General features: G+C 40.7%; 1 protein-coding gene and 1 non-coding gene across 2 annotated transcripts; one reads left to right on the forward strand and one right to left on the reverse strand.

Annotated features, from left to right (window-relative positions):
• Nucleotides 1-17,488: 17,488 nt before the first annotated feature.
• Nucleotides 17,489-21,410, reverse strand: LOC130737823 (uncharacterized). Its single transcript, XM_057589676.1, has 2 exons — nt 21,165-21,410; nt 17,489-20,722 (listed from the first exon to the last, which is right to left on the reverse strand). The coding sequence occupies exon 2, from the start codon at nt 20,720-20,722 to the stop codon at nt 19,454-19,456; it is 1,269 nt and encodes a 422-aa protein (XP_057445659.1). The 5' UTR covers nt 21,165-21,410; the 3' UTR covers nt 17,489-19,453.
• A 2,187-nt stretch (nt 21,411-23,597) lies between these two features.
• On the forward strand, nt 23,598-23,704 carry LOC130741619 (small nucleolar RNA R71). Its single transcript, XR_009020507.1, has one exon. It is a non-coding gene; the product is annotated as a small nucleolar RNA R71 (small nucleolar RNA).
• The last annotated feature ends 2,516 nt before the right edge of the window (nt 23,705-26,220 follow it).

The following is a 26,220-nucleotide window of genomic DNA, read 5'->3' on the forward strand; positions in this document are numbered from 1 at the left end:
CGCCTACTGTCAGATGTCGCTGGCAGATTGGTTCGAGCTGGTTCACCCTTCGAGGGGGGAACCTGATATGAAATGATAGATCGGGATTCCCCAGCCGCGTGGCTGACACATCGCGCCAGTCACCGGGTTGTATACCTTGGGAGGATCATGGAGGACCAGATTGACGAATTTGGGAGATTGACCAAGGGTTTGTTGCGCGTTACTCGGTGAGCTTCAACTTGCCATCCACTGTTTACTGTTATCACGGTACTGGAGTGCCGCCACCGCCGCCGTCCTCTAACGACGAGGATCCCTTTAATGAGGAGACTGTCGGTGGAGCATTGTCTGGATCGAGCTCACCCGCCGCCGCTGACCGTTCCGATGCCGCTTCTTCCTCTAGGCCTGTTGAGTTTGAGGATGATTCTGACACTGTGTTACCATCATTCGTTCTAGGTCATATGATTCCTCCTGTGGTACAGCGTGGTACCGTTGGTTCGCATGACGGAGGGGGATGTGATCATCAGATTGGTGGATGCAGAGACAGAGGTGTCTAGGTCGGTGTGTCGGTTGGAGAGGAGAGAGATCATTGATGTGGACAGCGAGCTGATCATTCTGGACTCTGATTTTGACTCTGACTCCGACGAGGATTATGCCGAGGATGAGGAGGATGAGGAGTTTTGAGACACGCTCTCTTGGGTAGTTCGAGTAGGAGTATGTCGTAGCTAATATGGAGTTGGTTGGGCTTATGAGGTCTTGCTGAGGCCGCTTTGAGGCTGACTTACTTTCTTTGGCGGACTGTACTATCACTCTATGTCACAAATTATGGTTTGTACCTATTAGCCTGCAACCATCACTTTCAGACTACTTTTCTGTCACTGACGTTAACTTTTCTTTTACAGCTGGAGCTGTATTTATATTTGTATATTAGTTTATGTTCATCGCATTGGGTTGAGTCTTTATTTCGACAAGTCTTTTATTTAAATCAAAACGAAAAAAAATACCTGCTTTTCCGCTTTATTTTATTTTGAGTTACTAAATTGACTCCCCAAAATCGAGGTGTTACACTTGGGAAGGAACTCAGATGATGACAAAGGACAGGTACAGGGAAGGACTTTGAAGGAAGTATTGAAACCAGCATGCTTAGTATATGTGGCTTGAAAAGTAGGTTGAGGAGGATTCTTAAATTGAGAAGCTCCGCAGTTTTGAATCCGGACTTGCTGGAATTGAAGCTATTCAAAAGATAGAAGAGGATGGTACTTTGAAGGTGTAAGGAACCAGCATGCTTAGTATAAGTGGCTTGAAAATAAGTAACTTTTTACGTATTTTGGTATTTTTGTATAGGTGTGATCTTTTTGAATTACATGAAGCTTGTTATTAATTGAAATTCATTTATCTCTTTGATCAAGTGTGAGTTGATTCTTGATTAATGTTATTTTCATATTTTGTTAGTTATTATTGGAGATTAATTTGAGATTTCTTAATAATTTACTTAAAATCAAAATGTGAAGAAAATAAAAAATGCTAAACATTTGTGGTGTGTTCAGTCCCCATCTGTTTATCCAAATCTTCAACTCAGTGATGCAAACTTTTCGTCACAAGATTTGGGACAAACTATGTTCTGTCATCTCAAATTTTTATTTTCGTCACTAATTTCATCTCAACTTTACGACGGAATAATTACATTTCGTCGCCCTTATGAAAAAATAAATTATTAGACACCGTCCCTACCTTACGACGGAATAATATCATCCGTCACAAAGAAGTTTATTCAAACCGTCGCAAATTTTGAAAAATAAAACGCATAATATTCCATCCCAAACAATTGCGACAGAACAAATTATTTTGTCACAAAAGCAATTATTCATTTCATTGCAAATACCGTGACAATACTTCATTGTAGTCCGTCGCCCATGTGCGACGAAACATTAGATTTCGTCCCAAATTTTTTGCAACGAGCGATATTGCGACGCAATTTTTCGCGTCACAATTTCGTCCCAAAATATTTTAGGGACGGAATTTTTAACTATTGTGCGACGGATTTGTCCGTCCGAAATTAGTGTTTTTGTAGTAGTGGGGTCACAAAAATAACTTTTCTCAAAATAAATATGCAATAGCTTTCTTAAGTAGTTTGTGTAAGACCCATGTTTTTAGCATTAGATTATTTAAATAATTTCTGATTCACGCCTAGGTGTTGTGTCAGTGTGAGAGGAGCTTGAACTAGGATTTAATGAGTTATCAAGTGAAACTTTTGAGACAACTTAGTTTGTGTTTAATTATAGTATTATAGTCTAGCACGAGTTGTTTTCACACCCGACTTTTCACACCTAGGTGTTGTGTAAGTCTGAAAAAGGCTAATTCCGTTTAAGTCTGAACATCGTTTAAGATTTAGTCGACAGGGACAAGAGAATAAGACCTTCAGGGTATTTTTCCCTTGACCTGTGTTTCCATTACGGAACTTTCGACTATAAACTCGATAGTTTTTTCTTTCCGGAAACTCGATAAAGTAAGACTTTATCTCTTGTAGGGACTTAAGCGAGACCCTGTACAAAAGGTTTTTCTTTCCGAAGCTTCTTTCAGGAATTCTACTCGCGTAGTCATTATTCCTACACTTCTAGGAATCTTTCTCGTGAAGGAAGCTTTCTTATCCGATGTCAATTGCAAAAAGTAGTTATGTGGCAGTTTTTTATGCAGACTGCGGTTAAATCATTTTCCCATTTTTAATGAGCCCTGAAATGAGTTTCGACACTCTGTCGCCGAATAGTCAATTTAAATCAGCAGATTAAAGTACTAATAAAAGGAGGAGAAACAAAATATCTCCTCTATTCCAAGAGAGAGAGACCACAGTTTAGAGAGAGAGAGAAAGAACTTTGCGATCCCTTGTCTGATCGTCGTGATTTCAGTGGCGTTGGATAGATACATAGGTAACGATCATCATCCTTACAACCTTTTCTTATTTCTCATGTCTTTCTGTGCCCAAAGTTTGGACAGTTTTGATTAAATGTCAGATTAACTTCATTTCTTCTTTCAAATACCTTCTATACACTTCATAATCATAAACCATGCGCTTAGATTCTCGTTGTTGTGCCGTAGATATGAAATTTGAGCCATAAACCCATTTTTAATCAATCGTTGCTTTTTTACGCTTAAAGTATTAAACTTGCTTAGCGCCTGCATGATTTGTTGTTAGTAAATGTCTTGTTTATAGATATTCAAAACCCGTTTCGAAAAATATCAACTTTCAGATTTTGAGCTTTAAAGTTGGACAAAAAAGCCCTAATTCTAGTTTTAAGTCCCGTAATTTTTCTGAGAGTTTTTATACCCTAGATATCACCTAAGAATACCTACGAATTAAATTAAATTGAAAAAAAAAGTTCGGCGAGCAATAGTTTTTTGGGGGGGGGGGGGGTGGCTTAGAGTTTCATGGGGGAGGGGGAGAAAAATCTTTTTTCGCAAAAACTCTTCCATTCGTGCTTATGTAACACCCCCTTTTTTCCCATTGTTTTATTTAAAAACGTTTATCAGAGTTTAGAAACATATGGTTTTCAAAGAATAAATTATTCCTGCCAATAAAATTTCTAAACCAGCCAGATAATTCTATAATGCATAAAATCACTTATTTAAATAGGTTTATCTTCCATGATATTCCAATAAAATTGATCATACTCAGAACTTAATTTCATAAGCACTTCGGCCATCAACAGTACGACATCGCCATAATTTAGAAAATTATTCATCAACTTCCATAAGGAGAGGTTATAAAATCCTCTCAACAAAAGTGTAAAAGTAACGTAAAATATCTACCCAGTGTTACATTACAGAGCAAGACACTTATTTTATAATAATAATAATAATAATAATAATAATAATAATAATAATAATAATAATAATAACATAAGCTAAGACTCTCCGAAGCTACTCCTCATGAGCCACATCTCTACCTCCAGTACCTGAGCGATATCGCATAGAACATCATTCCAACAGAAGGGTAAGAACTTACATTGTATAAAATATAGCATAACAAAGAGCAAGTAAACAATTCAGATCCTGCTTTATAAAGTCTTCACATTGTCTTTAAAATCTGAGTGATTATAATATTTTCTCTCAAGTCAGTTTCACAATTCTTATTAATGTTTCGGAAAATTATAAGCTTAAAGAAGAATAATAATTCGACTTTACCACAACAGCAAAACAATTCACCAAACACATAAAACCATTGAAAACGTGAAACTTAGTGTGTGAGACTCTAATGTATGCATGTGGTACCAATTGTTAACCTTAGCGGTATCACCGCGTCCACTCCAGACAGTTAACCACCAATGAAGTCCACGCCAGACTTCCAGAACCACTCCAGTCCTGGGACAAACCTCAGTTTTCCAATGAAAACCGACATGTTGCCTCTTGACTAAATGAAGTGTATTTCGTGCAAAAACTCATAAATTAAAACATGCAATTTGAGACCACTCCAGCCCCAAATATATAACATATTTTCTCACCAAATTCCATAACGGAAATCACACCAAAATTGCACAAAATAACACTTCAATATAATTATCAAATCATTCACTATTCCACCGATAAACTAGCAACACAAAATTATCAAATGTCTCATATCAATTACTAGAATCAGTTTCAGAATCAATCCCAGAAGTAAGCAGAAACATAGCAAACTTGCATATAATCCTGGTACTAAATGAGCAGTCCAAAAATTATGAAAATTTTACCAAACATAGCCTTATACGTTAGCTTTCATATAAAATTGGTTTCACCCAATTTGGAATGGAATTCTGTAGAGAGAGTTATGCTCTCTACAACACATGTTGTTAGGGTGTCTGCGAGCAGAAATAGAGTTAACTTGCAGATAATTCTGGTATTGAACCAGCAACCCAAAAATTACGAAAATATTACTCAATATAACCCTATGAGTTAGCTTTCATACAAAATTTGTTTCACTCCATTCGGAATTCTTTAGAGAGAGTTATGCTCTCTACAACACAGGCTGCTAGGGTGTCTGCGGCCAGAAACAGAGTGAACTTGCAAATGATTCTGGTATTGAACCAGCAATCGAAAAATTATGAAAATATTACCCAACATAGCGCTATGAGTTAGATTTCATACGAAATTGGTTTCACGCAATTTGGAATTCTGTAGAGAGAGTTATGCTCTCTACAACACAGACTGTTAGGGTATCTGCGGGCAAAACAGAAGAGAACCCAATTTTCCCCGGAACCTCAATTTCGCTCAAAATCAATTTTGCTCACCACATGTTAACACTCAACACAGTCTCTCAGTTCTGAATTTTCAAAGAAGATGAGGGTTCCTTCATGTTAAACTCAACCTCTGTTATTCTACAATTATACAAGGTAAATTCAAACCCTTACCTTCTATGACACCGGTACAAAGCCTCCTTGACCCTTTTCTTCTTGAAGATCAAATTCTAGGTTTTCTCCACCTTTTCTCCTCTCCTTCACCTTTCACGTGTTCCTCTGTTCTGCTGCTTCTCTAATCCTAATTTTCTGATTTATCTCTTTTTAATTCTCTCATAACCCTTAAATAATCTTACAATGGGCCCCACTCCCAACTACTCACTTAAACCTAAAACCCTTATTTATCTATATCACATAATTATTTAATAAAATAACTTAATGACCTTATCATCTAATTATATCACATAATCACATAATCATAAAATTAAATTACATAAATTATCAAATTACCATATAACATAATAATTAAAATAAAATAATAAATAACCTAATAACGAAAAGTGGGGTGTTACAGCTTAGATGTTGTACTATGAAGCTTGTAAAGCTTTTCTCTACGTTAGTTGATGAGGTAGTTGAGTTCAGTTATGCCAAGTAATTGCATATAGAGAAGTGAAGTAGCTGGATTGTCATCGGCTAAGCTATAGGAAGGTGTGTCCTAGTAGGGTCTTCCGCCAGACTTAAGTAGTCGCTACGCCCCTGCCCTTTGGAATCATTTTATGTCTCCTTGCGGAACATAACAAGGGCCATTTAACTGCTGACTTAACCCTCTTCGTGTCAACTTGATATAGGCAAAAGGCACGAGAAGTCCCCCTCTAGAGTTTTTGGTCATTTGTAGTCTTAAACGTGGACTTCTTCTGCTTATACTTTTTTTCCTTTCTTTCAGAGGTATTGAACTAGTGGACCAACTCTCTGGTTTTTGAATCCATGATTTTGTATTGTTGTAGAATATTAGGGCAGGCCTTGTACTTGCTGTCGGTGTCGTGGTACCTTTTCTTCTGTAGTAGGGCCTTTCCCTTGCTATCTTAGACCAGCCTAAAAAGCCTTGGCCCATTCCTTGTTCTTAAATGGGGAGTCATTCTTATCTTGTTTCTCCTGGTTGGGGGGGTATTTTGATTTACTATCTATATAGGATAGGGGTAGGTCTCGTTCTATTGAAAGTCTTCGTAGCGCTGCTGGTTTGATTGTCGGGGGAGGGGAATTGCACATTTGGTTTGAAACTCTCTATCTAAGAGTCTTAGGTTCTAGAAAACCCTATAGTAAGATGCAAGCTTAGTTGAGTTCAGTTATGCCAAGTAATTGCATATAGAGAAGTGAAGTAGCCGTTGAAGCAATAGAAATCTCATAAGATAAGAAAGCTACTTTAGAAGAAGGGAAGACGCGTAGATGTAAATCAGTACACAAGGATCTGTCCTCTGATTTGCCTTACTAATTTCATTGATAGTAGGGGCGCCTCCGCCTTTCACCTTCTTCCAGGGGACGAGCTTGCTCTTATGAATTCCTATAGTTTTCGAGGAAAAGCACCTTCAACAGGCTAGGGCCATCTACTACACCTACCGGGCCTCCACTTCCATGGAATGGATGACGACTCCCAGGGCTTCCACCTTACGCTCGAAGAAGATGAAAGGCCTTGCTATACCATCTCCAGCGATCCACCATTAGTAGGAACATATGGCAGAGGTAAGCAGGAAAGCTACAACACGATTCGTACGATCTATACCAAACAAAGGAATTGATAAAAAAAAACCACTTTCCAACTCTTTCGACGGGACGAGTAGGATCTTCCCGTCGAACCTAATACAACTGTTGGGATAAAAACTCTCACCTAAGCGACGAAAAAGTTCCTCTTATTTTTTTCTGAATATGAGTCCGACATTATTCAGTTTTTATCTGATATGATAACCGAAATCTTAACCGTACTCGGCGTTGCATATATCCTTCTTATCGTTTTAATAGTCTTTCGGGCAGGTCGCCTTCGGGGTTAAAATGAAGAGAATATGGCCGAAAGGCTGGGAGACCTATGTTTTGACACCCTCCGAGAGGAAATCAACAAACAAATAAAGGTGTTGCTCCAAGTATATTTTAATAATGCTATTGTTCTTCCCCCTGGTCGGAGGATTCAAGACATTTCAGCCCACCTTCATCAGGATTCCGAATCCTTGGAGCAACTCTTGACTTTGAAGAATCTTACTGAATTGGGTCTTCAAAGTCAAGAGTTTCACCTAATTCTCCTCTTTCTCTCGCAGTGAATTTTTTACTCAAAACGACGTGATTGAAAATGCCATCGGTGCAAAAGTTACTACAATTGCTTTAGCGGGACTACTTCCTTTTTATCGGTATCACCCATTGTGAAATGCTATTGAATTTAGGAGGATTATAATGAGGCGGACGACAGACCCACTCACGATCTACTAAACTAAAAGGGAAGTCGCTTGATATTGGTTCAAATCCAATTCGTGAGAAGAGTCTAATCCCGAGCAGAGTTCATACGTGAAGTTTCATTGTTGAATGAAGGTGAGTTCAAGGGCTTCTTTGATCGGGAAATGCACGCACTTCTTTTGTTGTCGTTAAGGTCCCTTCCCCCTGAGTTCAAGATGTCCTTTTTCCGCTTCTCTTTCAGCAACTTCCCTCATTGGGAATGGTCAAGCTCCTTCACTTATTGCTCGATCCGATCCGGAAGCTATTGGGATTGATATCACCCTTTCTTCCTATTATTAGGTATTATTGCCCGTTCCTCTACCGATAGTCTAGTTGTAGTTTTGAGCGGGTTTAATAACAGAATCTGGAGAAGCTTTACAAAGTGGGTAGGTTCCTAGCTCAACCGAGGAAGGATCCCCAACATAAGGTAGCTTTCCCAAGGGAACTAACTCTACTAAAAGGTTTTTTAGGTACTGACTCACGTATGGGAGGGAATATTACTCTACAAATGAAGACGAAGAGGGGATACCCCAGGGAAGGAAGGGGGGAACACGTTAAGTTGCCAGTTCTGATCGAAGGAATAGGGGACAAGGTGCTCGACCAACTAATCAGTATTGGGTAGAACAGAGCTAGCTATTAGATAAAGGTAGATTTCTTTCAAGCTACTCAGCTAACTAGGATCGGAGTGGAATTAAGACTCCCCTCTCGGAGTTTCACTGTGGACTGACTTAGCCCTTCACTTCTTTCCTTCACATCAAGGATAGCATTCTTCAAGACATTTGAGAAGTATCAAGGATTCCTTGTTCTTTGGAAGGGAATCCACTTCTCATCCTGCCGAAGACTAAAGAGTAAACCTTGCTTGCATTCATTCTCTAAGGATTAACAAGGTTAGTAATAGGCTATAGGCTCGACTGCAAGGAGAGAAGGAAGCAGCTTGACTTTCACAACTATCAGGGCACCTACTGAACTAGATGCAGCTCAAAAGAAAGCTCCAACTCTATCTAGTGAAGGTTTAGGCTTTCTTTGCAAGCCTCGGACAAGTTTTTTTCTTTCCTTGCGTCTCTGACTTCTGCTTCTGCTAGATGAAGAAGCTATGAGACTATTTAAAGGCTTATTCGAGCCAGTCTAGTAGGCATCGCTTTCTATCGGAACCGTTAGCCTCGCCCCGTTAAAAAAGCTATCAATCTGATTCCCGAAGTGAAAGTAACCCACCTGTCAAGAGTGAAACTCTCTCCTTGACGTATTGATGGTTCCATCCTCTCTTAGTCTTTGACCTGCCTCGTACTACCTTCGCTTCTAACTATCTAACACCGAGCAAAGTGCCCTCCTTTCCATCTCCGTCTTAGTAGAGCTTCCACCTCCTTTCTCCTTTTTAGAAGTTACTATTTACTCTTCTTTTCCGAGGTGAGCTTATACTGAATCTCCCCTTGTGTAAGAAAGTGGATTTCTATTTCTAAAACTTGCCTCTTGTAAGTAAGTGTATAAAATAGCATATCTAAGTTAGTTTGAAAGTCGGGTTATTTTAATCCCAATGTCCTCTCTCTTTGGACATTGTTCGAGTTCTCTAGCGCCTGAGTCTGTTACGGTGAGTGAGGAAGCCTTTCAATTGAAAGCATGCCTTTCTTTTATTCAAGTAGGAATTATGGGCAAGCTAGCAATTCTTCAAGTGAGACTGTCCTTACATCCAGTACTACATTTAGAGTTCCAGTTGCAGGAAAGGGAGAGAGACTTAGGAGAGCCGGCAGGCGCCAGCAGGCTAGGTTTTAAGTTAGCAATCTTGTGATTTCCTTGCCATCCAATTACAATTACAGTAGCTATCTAGTCTCAGTGCTAGTGAGTAAACCAGTTCAAGCAAGGGTAAAAGCATATTCCGATTCCGACGGGATGATTATAGAGTAATATACTAGGCCAGTTTCCAATCATCCTGTTTTAGTTTGTCGTGCCAGGCGAGCGGGTTCCCTAGGCAGTAATTGGTTGCAGGGCATTTTCCTTGGATGTATTTTCTGTCCTATAGATATAGAACAACAGGTAAAGCCTTAATGAAACCTTTGGGTGATCATAGAAGACAATATCTCCTTTTTGACGAATCTACAACTCTCTTTACTGAGCGAGACTCTACCCAGATCTAAAGAATTTGCCAAAGAGCCTTCTTCTAATTAGCAGAGTCAACAAGCTACCGGAAGCGAAGCTTCAGGCTCCCCCTTTGAATTTCCAATTCCATCTTTTCGTTCTACTTAGGTGGAGCAATCCGAACTCTTGACATAATATAAAAGAGCGTCTTCGAACCTGTGCAGACACCTCAACGAACTCATGTGGACACTCCTCAGCCTGAGCCGAGGACAATCTCTAAAAAATACACATTAAGATGTTGACCCGTTTTTCTTTTCTTTGCTGATTCCTCTCAATGAAATTTGCCATGTTGCACTAAGTTACTTACGTATGTATGCATGCGGTCCGGGAACACTTTGGGGTGAACACCCATCCGAACAAGTACAGTCAATAGTTCAGCATTTAGGCCGTAACATTTAGCAACAAAAAAATCTTTAACCCAACAAGTGCTCTCCGAACCAAGCTAGATAGTCTCCTATCACTAGGCTCACCAACCAACTTGGACTTTGATTCTGATTATTCCTACCGGATATCAAAACCATAAGGATTGTATCCAGCCATGAGTTCCTATATTACATATGCGCTCTTGGGTGGGCTGGGCCATTCCATCAAATCTTTGATGGTCGGCGTGGCGATAGGCTTCGCTTCAACGACAGCCTTCCCAGCCGTTGCAAAGACTGAGCGAGAACGGTAAGGGGCGCACAAAGAATGTCGTTGCGCGGGGATGCGATTAGCCAAGCTGGGGCAAACAAAGCCGTCCGGCCCCCTACCGGATTAGGAATGCGAAGGCCTTTCCTTCGAAAGGATGTAAGATCAAGTTTTGATCTAGTAGTACAACTCTATGTTTTGATGATTACAAGTTAACCTTTTGATATGAACAATTGTGGTACTCTAACGTGTTTTTCTGAGTGTGCTATTTGCAGGCTCTGACCTCAACTCAATCTCACACAAATCAGAAGCACTGTGTATAAAGAGCAACCCAAGCAACGCTTTCGCATTCACCATGTTCAGTATGAACAGTGGAAAAGCTTCAGAAGTTCTGAAGTTATACAAACTCTGATGTGGACTCAGTCACTAGAAGTTCTGAAGATCCAGAAAGTCTGATAACCAAGAAACACTGAAGGCTCAGATGTTCTGATGGTGTAGAAGACTCTGAAGATCCAGAAGCTGATTAGTGAAGTTCTGATGTCCAGAAGCAAGATACTCTGAAGACCATATTCTTCCCTCTGAGTTCAGAATCAGAAGAAACAATGGTCAGAGGATCTAGGCTTTCCCTCTGACTCTGATCAACCGGCTTCACAAGTTCCAATATGAAGCATTCCCCTGATCAGAAGTCTCCTAGGTTTAAAGGTCGCGTCGCTATCCAAGTACAAAAGCAACTGTACCTTCCTGACGACTTACCTAACAGTCTCAGACACAGCAGAAGCTGGATTTTCCAGAACTGCCCTCCAACGGTAGCATTTCCCATGCAACGCTCAACCCTAATCCTTGGAGTATATAAAGAGGCTGAAGACTGAAAGAAACGGCTAGAAGCATTCACATACGCGCAAGACAATCTTAAATTCTTCTAAGCTTTCTTTCATCTGAAATTCATTGAGTTTACTATTAGCTTTTTAGAAGCAAATCTCTTGTAAACAATTCTTTGATAAACAGTTTGTTTAGTTCCTTTAGGAGATCAAGGCTGATCGGATCCTAGAGAAGACTAAGAGAGTGAATCTTAGTGTGAGCTAAGTCAGTGTAATTGTTAGTCACTTGTAGGTTTCAAGTGCAGTTGTAACTCTTACCTGATTAGTGGATTGCCTTCATTCTAATAAGGAAGAAATCACCTTAACGGGTGGACTGGAGTAGCTTGAGTGATTTATCAAGTGAACCAGGATAAAATCCTTGTGTGCTTTTCTATCTCTTATCTTTAGCACTTAAGTTCTCGAAAGATTTGTCAAAATCTTTAAGGTGGAAGTTTTATACTGAAAACGTTATTCAAACCCCCCCTTTCTACCGTTTTTCATACCTTCAAAGGAGACCGGGGAAATAAAGAGCTATGCTATTGACCGACCCTTTCGTAGTGACTTCGAATCAATAGTCCTATCCTTTTTTCTCATTTTGTTTTAGGCGGGCCGAATAGAGAATGAAATGCAGAAATACGGGAAGAGTTCCAAACCTTTTTTTTTGTTTAAGGGCTGCTCGCCCTACCGAAGTACTAAAGGCTTTCGAGGCTTACACCTCCCTATTACACGACCTAAAAAAAGGTAGCTTGCTGTAGCGCCCTTAGAATAAATCTAAGCCTCACTAACGGAAGTCTCTTAGTAAGTAGCATCAGCTCTTCCGGGGGAAAGCCTGACGTAAGGAATATTCACGGGCTATCCACAAGCATTCTCCCCCTGACTTACCTCCCAACCTCAAGATCATCAGCAGACGACGCCTTCTTCCGAAAGTCCTCCCTCTTTGCTTTGCCCCAGCGAAAGAGACTGAAAAAGATTCGTATCCGATTCCTCGGGTCTTGCTGCGTCAGCTACCGTAGATAAGGAGGCTTTAGCCTATAAAGAAAGCAGCTTAGTAGTAGGAAGGAAGCAAAGAAAAGTATGCCCTACATGTCAACAGGGTGGACGTTCAAAGCATCGAAGATAAGTACATGGAAGCACCAATGAAGAAAGTCCAGAGTGCAGATATAACCTTCTCGACATAAGACATCTTGTTGGACAGGAAGAAGCATACATAAGCGGCCTCTTTATCTCACCAGTGACATTGGGGAAAGTAAGAAGGCTACCGCGGGTAGAGATCGACCCTAGGGCCTCCATCAACGTGATGCCACTGCGGGCCCTAGCTGATCTTGGAATTAAATCCTACGAGCCGGCTAAGTCAGACCAAGGTGACTATTCCGGGGTACAATGCCGACTCGCAAAGAGCCATCGGCAAGATTAGTCTCTTGTGTGTGCCAAACATGGGATCTGAAGACTGAGGTCACTTCTTACGTGATTGACGGTGACACCTCCTAAACTTCCTGCTTGGATCCACAGCGTGGTACCTTCCACCCTTCATCAATGCTTCAAATACGTTGATGAGAAGGGAGAAACTGGGTATTTACCAACAATAAGCCCTTTTTTAAAGGAGTCTAGGCATACTATCTGTACGGATGCACGTCTTTACATCGATGGCCCATCCCAGACAGTGATGGATGACGAAAGCCCGCCAGCGAAAGCCGAAGCACAGGTTCGTAGACCTCTCCGAATCCCTCGAAAGCTAAGGGATTTACGATCAACGCTATCTCAAAGAGCATGACCCTGTTGACAAAATCTCTAAACAGGGGCTGGGGGAATTACTTCAACTCTCGGTAAAGTTGCCACTTCCTTCATTACAACAACCTTCTCAGGCAGAGGACCCTAATGGAGTGGAGCGACATTCGTCCTCTCAATGGAAGGTTTTTTTCCTCATCTTTCACAGGGTAGCCCGGAAGTCTTCTTCTACGCTGGAAAGAATCGTCGCCGATGGTGAGATAAGAAAGAGAAAGTACAGTCTGATTGCAAAGAAGCGAAGGACATGGGCTATGACCTTAAGGAGCCTGTCGGGCTGAAGTGAAGAACGGTCGAGGCAGAAGGTTGAAAGTCATTTTTTATTTTTTTAGTAGGCGTGGGAAGAGGATTTCTTGATTGTTTAGTTTAAAGTCAAGCAATAAATTTCCGAGAAGAGATTAGCAGGGAAAGCAAAAGAAGAAAGAAATAAAAAGGATCGAGACAAGAACCTTACTCTCTTAGCATAGGCTTGAAGCCCTCATGTCCTATAGGAAGTGGAAGTCAGAAATCCTATCCATCGTTTTCTCTAAAAATTTATAAATCTATAATGAAGAAATCATATTGTGCTTATATTTTAGGATCCTCTTAATCCTGAGACACTGAGACCATGGGTAATCCATATTTGTTAACTAAAATATTCCCCAAATTACAAGAAACCACCTATCCATCTCCGGGCTTCAGAATTTCAAATTGAACTCCTTCATCCATACAGGAATTCTCTAGAAATAAGAGAACCTTTTTTTTTACTTAGCGTGCAGTTCCGATTGGAACAAGCATTTTATGATAGAATCGTGTGAAGGGCAAGTCCGGAAACTTAGAAACGAAATATCTGTAAAAAAGTGAAAAAAAAACCGGACGAAGAAATCGGACGAGCGGTATTCTTTCGTCGGCCCGGTTTCTCCTTTTCGTCGTCTAGTGTATTAGACTCCATTATAGGTAATTCGGAAGGGCTCCGTTTCTATTTTAGGGCATAACGTTGTGGTTGTTCCCTCTCCTTTCGTGACTTCGTACCTCTCTTGACCGAGAAAAAGAAGTTCCAGAGGTATCCTCCATTCATATCGATTTGGGTTTTTCTGCACCATATTTTGATCTACCTCTTCTTCGATCCGGAATTCCCAACAAATCCTTGACTCCTCGAATACAATGGGATTTCACACCTGAAAAATCTTTCACTCTACCTCCTCTTATTAACACCATAGAATGTTCCTGCGAATTATGACCTTCGCCCGGAATGTGAGCAATTACTTTGCGTTAAGTAATTGAACTATGAGTGACTAAGAAATGTTGGGATAACATGAATGGAGTGGAGCTTTTCTTCCTTGTTTTGTGCGAGCTGGTTAAGGGGTAAAGTCAGTGTTAGCATTGGTTAGATCGATTTGTCTATTAGTGAATAAGCAATGTTGTTTCGCTTAAGGTTTTGACTTAGCTGGACCTAGAGGAGATGACTTGGAGCAAGCTGAGGATTTGCAGGACAGAGCAGAGCATACGAGAGGTGAGGTAAACTTACTTTACTAGATAATGCTTTAGGTGTCGAGAATTTGACTTGTATTGATTATTGATTGCTGAGGCTTATGCCATTATTGATTTAGGCTTATGCCAATATTGACTGTGAGGCTTCGGCCGTTTACTGTGGTTTCTGTCTTACTGTTATCTAGTTTTAGGATAGGGATGTTGTATCGCACATATAAACTGTCTTACTCTTTCTAGTTTTAGGACAAGGTTATATTTTACAGCACTGAATTACTGTTTCATCGTTCAATAGAGCTTGATGTATTTGTGCATATGCTTTCCTACTAAACTGTGTTGACATAACTTATGCGTATATCTGAATATTCAGAGTGTGGTAAGACACTAGGTTATGCCATGTCAATGATAGGACCTTAAGAGAATGTGTGGCAGGCCTAACCTGAAGTCTGAGTCATTGCCTTGTTTAGGGATCGAGACCTTCTCGGGGGATTACTTAGAGGTTATTCGAATCTTTTGGCTTATAGAGTTTTTGAAACAAAAGGAAATAAGACTTGATTTAGTAATTGAAATTGATAATGCACTAGGCCAATATGGAACACGTTTATATAATGATGATAACCTCTTTGTATTGAGAAAACTTGAGTGCGCTTGGAACTCCTTTTACTCTTTGAGTTTAATTTGTTCGTAATTACTTGTCATATTTAAAGACTTGAAGTACTTGTTTAGTTATGTGTTGTTGTATAGATGTTGTTGTACAGATGTTAGAGACTTGGACTACTTGTTTTTAATAATTTCCAATATTTTAGATTTATTTTTATTCTAATATAGTGATCTAATCAATCCATCCAAACCAACGCGAAAATTGTCGGATTGAGTTGGTTCGGATTCGTAGGTGAAAATTCACGAAATTCAACCCAACTAAATCCAAACAGTTTTGATCGGTTCAAATCCTAATTATTCTGAAAATCCATCCAACCCAACCCATGTCTGCCCTATCCCCCGATGTGCAATTAGGTCTTCAAGGCCACGTAGTTCTTAGAATATTTTTAGGTTGGTTGGTGTTTTTTAATTTTAAAAATAGTTTTGTTTGTTATATTAATATATTTTAAATTTCCCATAAAAATACTATATTTTTAAATTGGTGGGTGTTTTAATCATTTTACAAAAAAAAACCTTTAATTTATTCATTTTTTAATATTTATTAAAATCATTCTAATTATGATAATTTTTATACCTTTTAAAAGATATATTTTAATTTCAAAAAAAAGAAAAAATGATATTTTTCAATTTTTGTCTGTTAACTAATTCTAAAAAATCAAATACTTAATATGACAATTGAACCAAAATGGTACAAGTATATATATAGCTCCGTAATTATTATATGCTATTCACAGATACATTGTAGTAACCTATAAATAATCAAAAGAAATCTCATGTTTTATAAACCACAACGACAAGCAATATGGTAGGCATCCATGTAAGAAATTAAACTTTAAATTCATGTCCCACTTTCAACTAATTTTTTATTAAAAGTGTAAATGAAAACAAACCTTATAATATTATAGATAAAAGTCACCTGAACTCTATTATTTGATTTATTTCTTTCCCTAAGAAGAACATGTGACAGAACAAAGCTATAGTGGCATTCAAAGTTTTGAAGTCGCAAATGATTTACGAGTGATGCAATTGGCTTGACCGTTAAAGGGGGAGAAACTTCCGCATGGGTGCCCCCCAAAAAAAGGGACTGAAAGTCCTTTTTCCTTTTTTTTATTCCGTCGCCATTAGTGTAAATGCTCCAGAGGCCTTGGACGGGGCGAGACCACAGGGTCCCTCGCCCAGGAGACTCAGCCTTAGGCGCGGAACATGCCTGGACCTTGGGCTGCTCTCCCCAAGGTCCAACTGGCCCATTCAGACAGGTTAAAGGCACGAAGGCCCAACCCCAAATCTATAAATAGGGGACGGTTACCAATTGTTAGAGACTCTTAGCTCATTTGGCAATAACAACATTGAAATTCAGTTATATTTTCTCTCTCTAAACAGTTACGAGTTCATCTCTCTAAGATTTCCGATCACACTCCACACACTCTAGGCGCCATGCCTTGATTCTATGTTCTTGACCAGAACATTGGCGCCGTCTATGGGGATCGATGAATTTTGATTCCCGGACTACGTGGATCGTGAATTGAAGGAGAAATTCTCTGGTTTTCTGTGAGACATTTCGTTAGTTCTTGAGTTTTCGTGATCATTCGTAGGTGTCGATGGAAACACATCGCAGACGACGGGAAGAAGACCCCGTGCGACGACGTACTTCGCCGCCACGTCGCGTTCGAGGCCGACCGCGCCGCCAGACGATTCATCTAGAGGAGGCAACTTGTTGGTCAATTCGCAAGTGTACGAATACCTCCGGGTTTTAAAAATATCGAACCACAGGGATTGTGAGTGAGAATTGTTGATTTAAGCCTACAGTTTGCAAGTTTCTAAAGCAATAAAATTCAGAAATTGGTTTTGGTTGTTTGTGACAAGAGTTTTGCAAAAGAGCAAAGTTGAAAATGTTGTAAATAACAATTGATAAAAAGTTGCCTTGGGTTGTTGATCATCTAATCCACTTTAGTCCACCTATCCTATGCATGTGACACCTTGATTTATCTCTTGTTGCTATAGCCTATGTACTTACTAGTTGATTCCTCACAAAAGTAATTCTCTCAAACTGAAAGTTAAGCCCAATTCCTTGTGTACTTAAACATTCATAAGAGGTTAATAAGCATATGTATTCAGGCCAACAAAACCCTCCCCTCACTCTATGCCTAGAAGCAAGTATAGAAGGATCTATTTCAATTCATGTCCCCAAATCATAACAAACTTCCATTTGATTATAATCTAGCCTATAGCAAAGGTGCACTAAAGCTAAACATGCATAAAGGAAAAGAAATACAAGATTAAATCAAGAACTCATGCATAGATATAGGATTTAACAAACTAAAACTTCATAGAATCTCTTAACCCAAAGCAAAAAAAGAAACTAGCCACACATGGCTAGTGAATTCGTACAGAAAATGTAATGAAAACCTGAGAAAAATACAAGTTGGAAGCCTCCCTTGGCCCCAAAGTTCTCCTCAGCTCTCAAACTTGATAAAAAATGAGTAAAAATGTCTAATTCCCTAAAGAAATTGGCCTAAGCCTTATTTATAGCTACAAAATACGAGCCTGGGCGCTCAAGCTCCAATACAGAGCGCCTGAGTGCCAATTTTATGCCCAAAACATGCTCTCTGGAGCTAATTGGCGCCTAGGCGCCAATTCCTTGACCCTCTGAAAAATGCACTAGCGCCTAGGCGCCAATTCCCAGCGCTTAGGTGCTCAAGCTCGCCTGGAAAAGACTTTTTGGCTTCTGTAACTCCTCTTTCAATCCTCTTTAAGTCCTCCTTCAATTCCATGCTTCTTGGCCTTCTACTACCTTCAGTTTCTGCTCTCCAACCCTAACCAACAAGTCAAGGAAGAATCTAGAAGCTCAAAGAGCTCATTAGCACAAGAGGTCCTCCATTAATCACAATAAAACCATGCAAGTCCTAAACTTTCTTAAAATGCAAGAAAAGTCCCTATAAAACTACAAAATTACCAAAATAAAGTAAATACTCAAGAAAAGATAAAAATGCATGATAATGCATGAAACACTACATGAGACTCAACAAAAAGACTTAAAACAAAGAATGAAATGACCCTAAAAACACTACTAAAATAGGGTCACCACACCACTATACTCAACAACAGTTCGCCCTCGAGCGTAAATAACACTCGCTTGCCCTCAAGCGCAAGAAATGCTCCCAAACAAGTGCTCTCAACAAGGAATACTACATGAAAAACAGGGGGACAAAGGAATCACAGCTAGTTCCAAGAGAAGGACCCGACAACCTACTTCATGCATCTTTTGAAAAGAGAAGAGTGTAGAGTCCATTCATGAGAAGCATTTAGATCTACAAATCCTAGGATGAGATGTCAACTTAATGCACTGAGCACACAAGCAAGTTCATAGGTCCTGAATGTCATTCACTCGATAGAAACAAAGATCAAACATGCAAATATTCAAAGAGACTTTCAAAAGGGTTGAAACATTGGCTACGTAAAACATGATGGTGGTTGGTCCCTAAGGAAATTCTAGGCTTCAAGCACATTGAGTGTGGTCCTCTTCTAATAACCCCGGAGCTTTTCACAAAAAAACATTTTTTCACAAGTCTCTTGCATCCCCTTTTTCAAACTTTTTTTTCTTCTTCTTTTTTCAACTCCAACTCTTGTTTAGGAGTTCTTTTCTTTTTTAACTTTTTATTTGGGGCAAGAGACTATTTCCCAACTTTTTTCAGCTCCATTCCAATGAAACAAGGACCAACACTCCCCAATATTCCAACCAAACATCCGTCCCAATCTCTTGGCTACAAAAAATTCTCCAATTAAGCTCAAATGGGACAACTAAGGGTAATGTTCAACCAACAAATTCAGAATCTCAAGAAATCCTACAAGTCTCACGAATAAAGCAAGAATCACAAAGCATGCTATGAGTGAAATTAATGCAGAACCAAGAATTGCAAGTGAGTCAGGATTCTCCAGAGAATTTTTATGGTGAAGGGTCAAAGATAGACCCTTAATGGACTCTCACCGACTCCTTTCTCAAGAAACACTCGGAAGACCGAAGTCTCCTCCTCTCTTCCCCAACTTGCAATCACTCATCCCCAAAAACAACAACAAGTATTCACAAAAGCATTTCCAAAAACAGCACAAGTAGGGAAGCATAACTATAGCTAAAAGCATGTGAGTATAGGGAAGTAAAAGACCTAAGAAAAACTAACTAAACAATGCATGGTAAAAAGAAAAACAAAATCTACAAATTGAAAAATATGCTAAAGATGCATGACCTAAACTAAGAGTAGGAATACCTCAACATAGTCACACCATGGGGTCATGTTCACCCCTTCCATCACCATAATCCGGATGAACACCGGCATCATGCATCAAGCTCAAACCGATCATCCCCTGCTCCAAGGTATTGAAATCCATGGGGCCATTGGACCTGGGGTCTGATGTGCTACCTCCCCTCCAATGGAGGTCAAGATCCCTGTGTAGGCGATCTTGCCTCAAAAACATCCGCCCGAAAGCGGCCTCCATCCAAGCCGGAGAAGGGTCAGCACGTGGTGGAGTAACCACCTCATTCACCACTTCAACATTTTCTTCTTCCTCTTCTTCTTCTTCTTCTTCTTCATCTTCCTCTTCCGCTGGCTCCTCAGGATCCTCTTCCTCTTCCTCCTCTTGAGGCATTCTTGCCGTCCATTCTTGATAAAGCTGAGTGATCCTATCCTTACTGAGTATAGGTGCAACTGGCAACCTCTTCTCAATAACATGGACTGGCCTCCTAGCTTTGTCCCTCACTGCAAGAATCAAAGAGCAAATCAAGTGAGGAAAGATGGGTCGATGCTTTTCTTTACTCCCGTTGTAGAGGGAATAAATCTGACCAGAAATAATAGTGGCCACGTCCATAGGATGGCCTCTCACAATGCAGTAGATGACAACCATTGTAACCTCTCTAACTTCAGATTTGTTAGAGCTAGGAATGAGGGAATCCTGCAAAAATTCAGCCCAAACTCTAGCCTGCGGTGTCATATCCTTCCTCCGCACAAAAATGATCTCATCATCAACTGCTTCCCAGTCTCGCCCAGGCCTAACAATCACTGCCTTCATGTCCTCTAAGATCTCCGGTGACTTCTCCTTTAAAAGCTCATGATAGGTGGCCTTCTCGGGGAAGAACTCCTTCTCTTGGTCCTCCGTGAGGAGACCAAGATGCCTGCGAATGACTACTGGATTGTAATCAATCACATCTCCCCTGAACCAAGATGAATTCACTGGTGGCCTGGACCTGTCCTCTTGATTGTCACAGTAGGTGTTCGCGTAGAACTCCCTAACCATGACCTCACAAGCAAACTGAATGGGGTTGACCCAATTCTTCCACCTCCTAATCTCCATGGCTTCTTGCAGGCCCAAGAGGTCTCTCCTTCCCTCCCGATAAAGAACTCCCCACTCCTTCACACACTCCTTGTGTGCTAGGTGAGATCGGTAAAACTCCTCCTTAATCGCTGATAGGAAGCGGGAGCGATCAAAGCTCCGGGAGGTGGAGGAAGAAGCTGCAGCTCTTGTGTTGGTCCTTGCTCTTTTTGCAGGCATCTGCACAATTGTTAGCACATACACAAGCCACAAACGTTAGAGATGTTAGTTCAAAAATAAAAAGAAATGAAAGGAGAAACTTTGTACAAAAAATGAAAAATAGAACTACCTAGGAGCACCCAACAAGCCTCATAGTGATTTTGGCAAAGAGAAATAGACAACCACAGAAGCAATTGCCAAGAATCGACTAAAAGAACTCATTGAGGCATTCTAACAAACACTTAGTAAGCAAAAACTAAACTACACTAAACCACAAAATCCTAACTACCCAATTCTCACAAATTCACACACCCTTTCTAATTAAGCACAACATCAACCCATTATGAAAAATACAACCCAAACCCAACTTGCATTAGCACAAATCACTCACCCAAATCCCAAAAGAAGCATGCATTGCAAAACCCATGAACTATGATGAAGGGAAGTGGAAGATGGAACTTACCTTGACTTGAGAGTGAGTGGGTGCAAGTGGAATGAGCTTGGTGCAATGCAGAACTTGTAAGCAATTGAAAGAGTCAAAGTGTGTGCAAGTGAGAAATGAGAGGTAGAAATGAGGTATGGAGAGTGTGGGGTGTGTTTTTATGAAAGAAATGAGAGTTAAGAGTGGGAAAATGAAAGGTTGGGGTTTTAAAACCCAAAATGTGGGCAAAAACACGTACAAGAGCGCTCGAGCGCTCGAGGGGAGCGCTCAGGCGCTCAAGCCAGTTCCAGAGGCAGGGCCTCTGCCCCTAATTGGCGCCTAGGCGCTCGTGAATTGGCGCCTAGGCGCTCTGCCCAGTTTTTTCCAAAATTTTATATATATATATATATATTTGAATTTAAACAACTAAAATGCTACAAAATTAAAAGATAGAAAAGAACAAAATAAAAAGAATGGGTTATCTCCCATTTAGCCCTAGGTTATAGTCCTAGGTAGACTCTCCTTCCGATGGTGTTAGGAAGGAAATTCCTTACCATTGACCAATTCTCCATGAGTGCAAGGTTTTGGTAAAAACCTTGCACAAAACCTCTGGAGTAAATCCTCCCATGAGGCAATGTCCTTTTGCTCATCAAACCAAGCCCTAGCTTCCCTTGTCAAAGAATGAGGGATGAGTTTAATCTTCACTTCATCACTTGAAACACCCTCAATCTTAGCAAGGAGCTAGCTTGGGTAAACTTCACCATGTGAGCATGTAAGTTCTCGTACTTGGTCCCCCCATACTTGTTACCACTAACAAGCTTGATGAGAGCCGGATGGAACTCATCAACTTTTTCATTAGCCTTGGGGGACTCTTCCGGAACTTTCAATTTGCTTCTAATCACATCACAAACAAAATTGTTATCATGGTTAGTCTCAATCATAGGATTAAAAACAGAAAACCGTACCTTTTCCTTACCAACACGGAGAATGAGGTGACCCTTGTCAACGTCAATCTTAGCTCTACCAGTAGCTAAGAAAGGTCGACCAAGAATGAGAGGAATCTTCTCATCCTCCTCCATATCAAGCACAACAAAATCCACGGGGAACACATACTTGTCTACCCTCACCATGACATCCTCCACAATCCCGTAAGGAGTCTTGAGGGATCGATCCGCCATTTGCAAGGATAGCATGGTTGGGGTAACCTCACCTAGGTTCAGCCTCTCAAACATGGTGAACGGCATCAAAAGGATGCTCTCTCCTAGATCATACAAGGCTTCCACATCCGCCATGCCTTCAATTTCCACCGGAATTGTGAAACTTCCGGGGTCCCTTCTTTTCTTTGGCATCTTCCGCTGCAAAATGGCACTACATTCCTCCGTCATCAACACCGTCTCATCTACTCCCTTCAACCTTCTTCTCTTATGCAAAATATCCTTCATAAACTTAGCATATATAGGCATTTGTTCCAAAGCATTGGCGAAAGGAATACTAATGTGGAGCTTTTTGAAAACATCAACAAATTTTGAAAACTTTTTATCTAAGCTCTTCTTAGCCAATGCTTTAGGGAACGGAACCTTGCTAGTTTCAGGAGTAAGATCAACTTCCTCTCTCACCTTAATAGGCACAACTACTTCTCCTCCCACTATCTCCTCTCTCTTTTCTCCCTCTGTTTTTTTCTTCAATTCATTCATCACTCTCCCACTTCTAGTGGCTACAACAGAGGCATTTTCTTGCTTAGGTTTGGGGATAGTGTCGGAAGAAAACTTACCTTGAGGTCTCTCGGCTATTTGCTTGGTCAGCTGGCCAAATTGATTCTCAAGATTTTTGATAACCGCCTCTTGATTCTTGTAATTATTCTCCGTCCGGTTGATGAAAGTTTCCACCAACTCTTCTAAGCTCTTCTTGGGACCACTACCTTCACCTTCTCCTCGCTCTTGAGGTTGTCTTGAGTTTTGGCTTTGGAATCCTTGGCTAGGAAATTGCCTTTGAAAGCCATTTCCTTGCCCACTATTACCTTGCCTCCAAGAAAAATTGGGGTGATTCCTCCATCCTGGATTGTAAGTGTTTGAAAATGGGTCATTCCGAGCTTGACCCATGGCCTTCACTTCCTCCTCCGGTCTAGTCTCTGTGCATTCTTCGCTGTCATGTGGCCCTCCACAAGTCACACACTCCAATTTGGCAACTCGACCACCAATCTTGGTAGTCTTCATTTGATTTTGAATCTCATTCATTTGCTTGGAGAGTTGCTTGTTGGAGGCCATGAGCTGATCATAAGCCTCAACCTCTAGGACTCCTCTTCGGGCTTGGCGTTCATTACTTGAGTTCATAGCTCTTATAGCCATTTTTTCAATCAACTCGTACCCCACTTGTGGAAGTAAGGCATCGAACTCACCGTTTGAAGCCGCATCCAAGCCAAACCTTGAAGAATATTGGAGACCATCATAGAACTTTGCTACTTGTTCAGCTTGGGTAAGGTTGTGTTGAGGACACCTCCTCAAGAGCTTTTTGAACCTTTCCCAAGCTTCATAAAGATTCTCATCGGTGGATTGAGCAAAAGTCATGATGTCGTTCTTGAGCTTTCTCAAGAGGGCCCTTGGAACAAACCTTGTGGTGAATTTCTCAGCCAAGTCTTCCCAAGATGTGATGCTACCTTGGGGTTGTGAATTCAACCATTCTTCAGCAGTGTCCCTCAGAGAAAAAGGGAACAAACTCAAGCGGATGGTGTCCGCTGAAACATTCTGAACTCGATAAGTGTTGCAATTGCGGATAAACGACTCCATGTGTGCATGAGGATCTTCAAGAGCACCTCCACCATACTGATTTTGGCTCACCAAATTGATGAATGTCGGCCTCAGCTCAAAATTTCCCATGCCATCGGGGGAAACTATGCTGCCCGGATAATCGTAGATCGTGGCAGCCGAGGTGAGGTCTCTAAGAGAACGATTGGCATTCTCCGCTTCTTTCTCTTGAAGTCTTTGAGCAATAGTCTCATTCACTCTTTCATCAATATGGGCTTGCAATTCCTCCTCCGTCATATGGACAGCCATGGCGGCTATCTCAGCAGCTCTTTGTTGAGCTCGACGACGATGGAGAGTACGCTCTGGCTCCGGATCAAACACCAATGGATCCATGCCAAGTCTAGTAACACAAACAATCCCCGGCAAGAGTTTAGTAACACAAACAAAAAAACTCTTTAACTTAAACCCAAAACCACAAACAATCCCCGGCAACGGCGCCAAAAACTTGGTGGTCAATTCGCAAGTGTACGAATACCTCCGGGTTTTAAAAATATCGAACCACAGGGATTGTGAGTGAGAATTGTTGATTTAAGCCTAAAGTTTGCAAGTTTCTAAAGCAATAAAATTCAAAAATTGGTTTTGGTTGTTTGTGACAAGAGTTTTGCAAAAGAGCAATGTTGAAAATGTTGTAAATAACAATTGATAGAAAACTGCCTTGGGTTGTTGATCATCTAATCCACTTTAGTCCACCTATCCTATGCATGTGACACCTTGATTTATCTCTTGTTGCTATAGCCTATGTACTTACTAGTTGATTCCTCACAAAAGTAATTCTCTCAAACTGAAAGTCAAGCCCAATTCCTTGTGTACTTAAACATTCATAAGAAGTTAATCAGCATATGTATTCAGGCCAACAAAACCCTCCCCTCACTCTATGCCTAGAAGCAAGTATAGAAGGATCTATTTCAATTCATGTTCCTAAATCATAACAAACTTCCATTTGATTATAATCTAGCCTATAGCAAAGGTGCACCAAAGCTAAACATGTATAAAGGAAAAGAAATACAAGATTAAATCAAGAACTCATGCATAGATATAGGATTTAACAAACTAAAACTTCATAGAATCTCTTAACCCAAAGCAAAAAAAGAAACTAGCCACTCATGGCTAGTGAATTCATACAGAAAATGTAATGACAACCTGAGAAAAATACAAGTTGGAAGCCTCCCTTGGCCCCAAAGTTCTCCTCAGCTCTCAAACTTGATCAAAAATGAGTAAAAATGTCTAACTCCCTAAAGAAATTGGCCTAAGCCTTATTTATAGCCACAAAATACGAGCCTGGGCGCTCAAGCGCCAATTCAGAGCGCTTGAGCGCCAATTGCATGCCCAAAACATGCTCTCTGGAGCTAATTGGCGCATAGGCGCCAATTCCTTGACCCTCTGAAAAATGCACTAGCGCCTAGGCGCCAATTCCCAGCGCCTAGGTGCTGAAGCTCGCCTGGAAAAGACTTTTTGGCTTCTGTAACTCCTCTTTCAATCCTCTTTAAGTCCTCCTTCAATTCCATGCTTCTTGGCCTTCTACTACCTTCAGCTTCTGCTCTCCAAACCTAACCAACAAGTCAAGGAAGAATCTAGAAGCTCAAAGAGCTCATTAGCACAAGAGGTCCTCCATTAATCACAACAAAACCATGCAAGTCCTAAACTTTCTTAAAATGCAAGAAAAGTCCCTATAAAACTACAAAATTACCAAAATAAAGACTCAAGAAAAGATAAAAATGCATGATAATGCATGAAACACTACATGAGACTCAACAAAAAGACTTAAAACAAAGAAAGAAATGACCCTAAAAACACTACTAAAATAGGGTCATCACATCTCCAGTAACCCCTCCGGCTCCGCCCCCGCCTCCTCCGTGTCCAACACCTCGGCTGCCTTCACTGCCAGCGTCACCGGAACAAAGAAGGTGGCCAGAAAAGTCACCTGAGGACTCAGGAGGAGAGACGCAGGCACCTCAAGCTCCGATCTCCGGACAAGATTGGAGACACTTGATCAGCAGCATCGACGAGATAAGGTAGCGGAACGACTATCTTCAGGAGCAGCTAGAGTATTATCGTTACGAGAAGCAGGACGAAGGAGAGCGCGAGGCAGAGACTGTGGCTGAATTTGAGCCATTTTCAGCAACGGTAAGGGAGGTGGCCATTCCTGATAATATGAAGAATATAGTCCTTGAAACATACAGCGGGAAAGCACATCCAAAGGAACACCTACTGTATTTCAATACAAAGATGGTGATTAGCGCCGCTTCAGACGCAGTCAAGTGCAGAATGTTTCCAGCGACTTTCAAAGGAACAGCAAT

The sequence above is a fragment of the Lotus japonicus genome, chromosome 2 (genome assembly GCF_012489685.1).
Source record: "Lotus japonicus ecotype B-129 chromosome 2, LjGifu_v1.2".
NCBI lineage: Eukaryota > Viridiplantae > Streptophyta > Magnoliopsida > Fabales > Fabaceae > Lotus > Lotus japonicus.

Excerpts from the sequence above, each read along its gene's own strand:
- LOC130737823 (XM_057589676.1), bottom strand. The coding sequence starts at position 20,722 with ATGCCTGCAAAAAGAGCAAGGACCAACACAAGAGCTGCAGCTTCTTCC.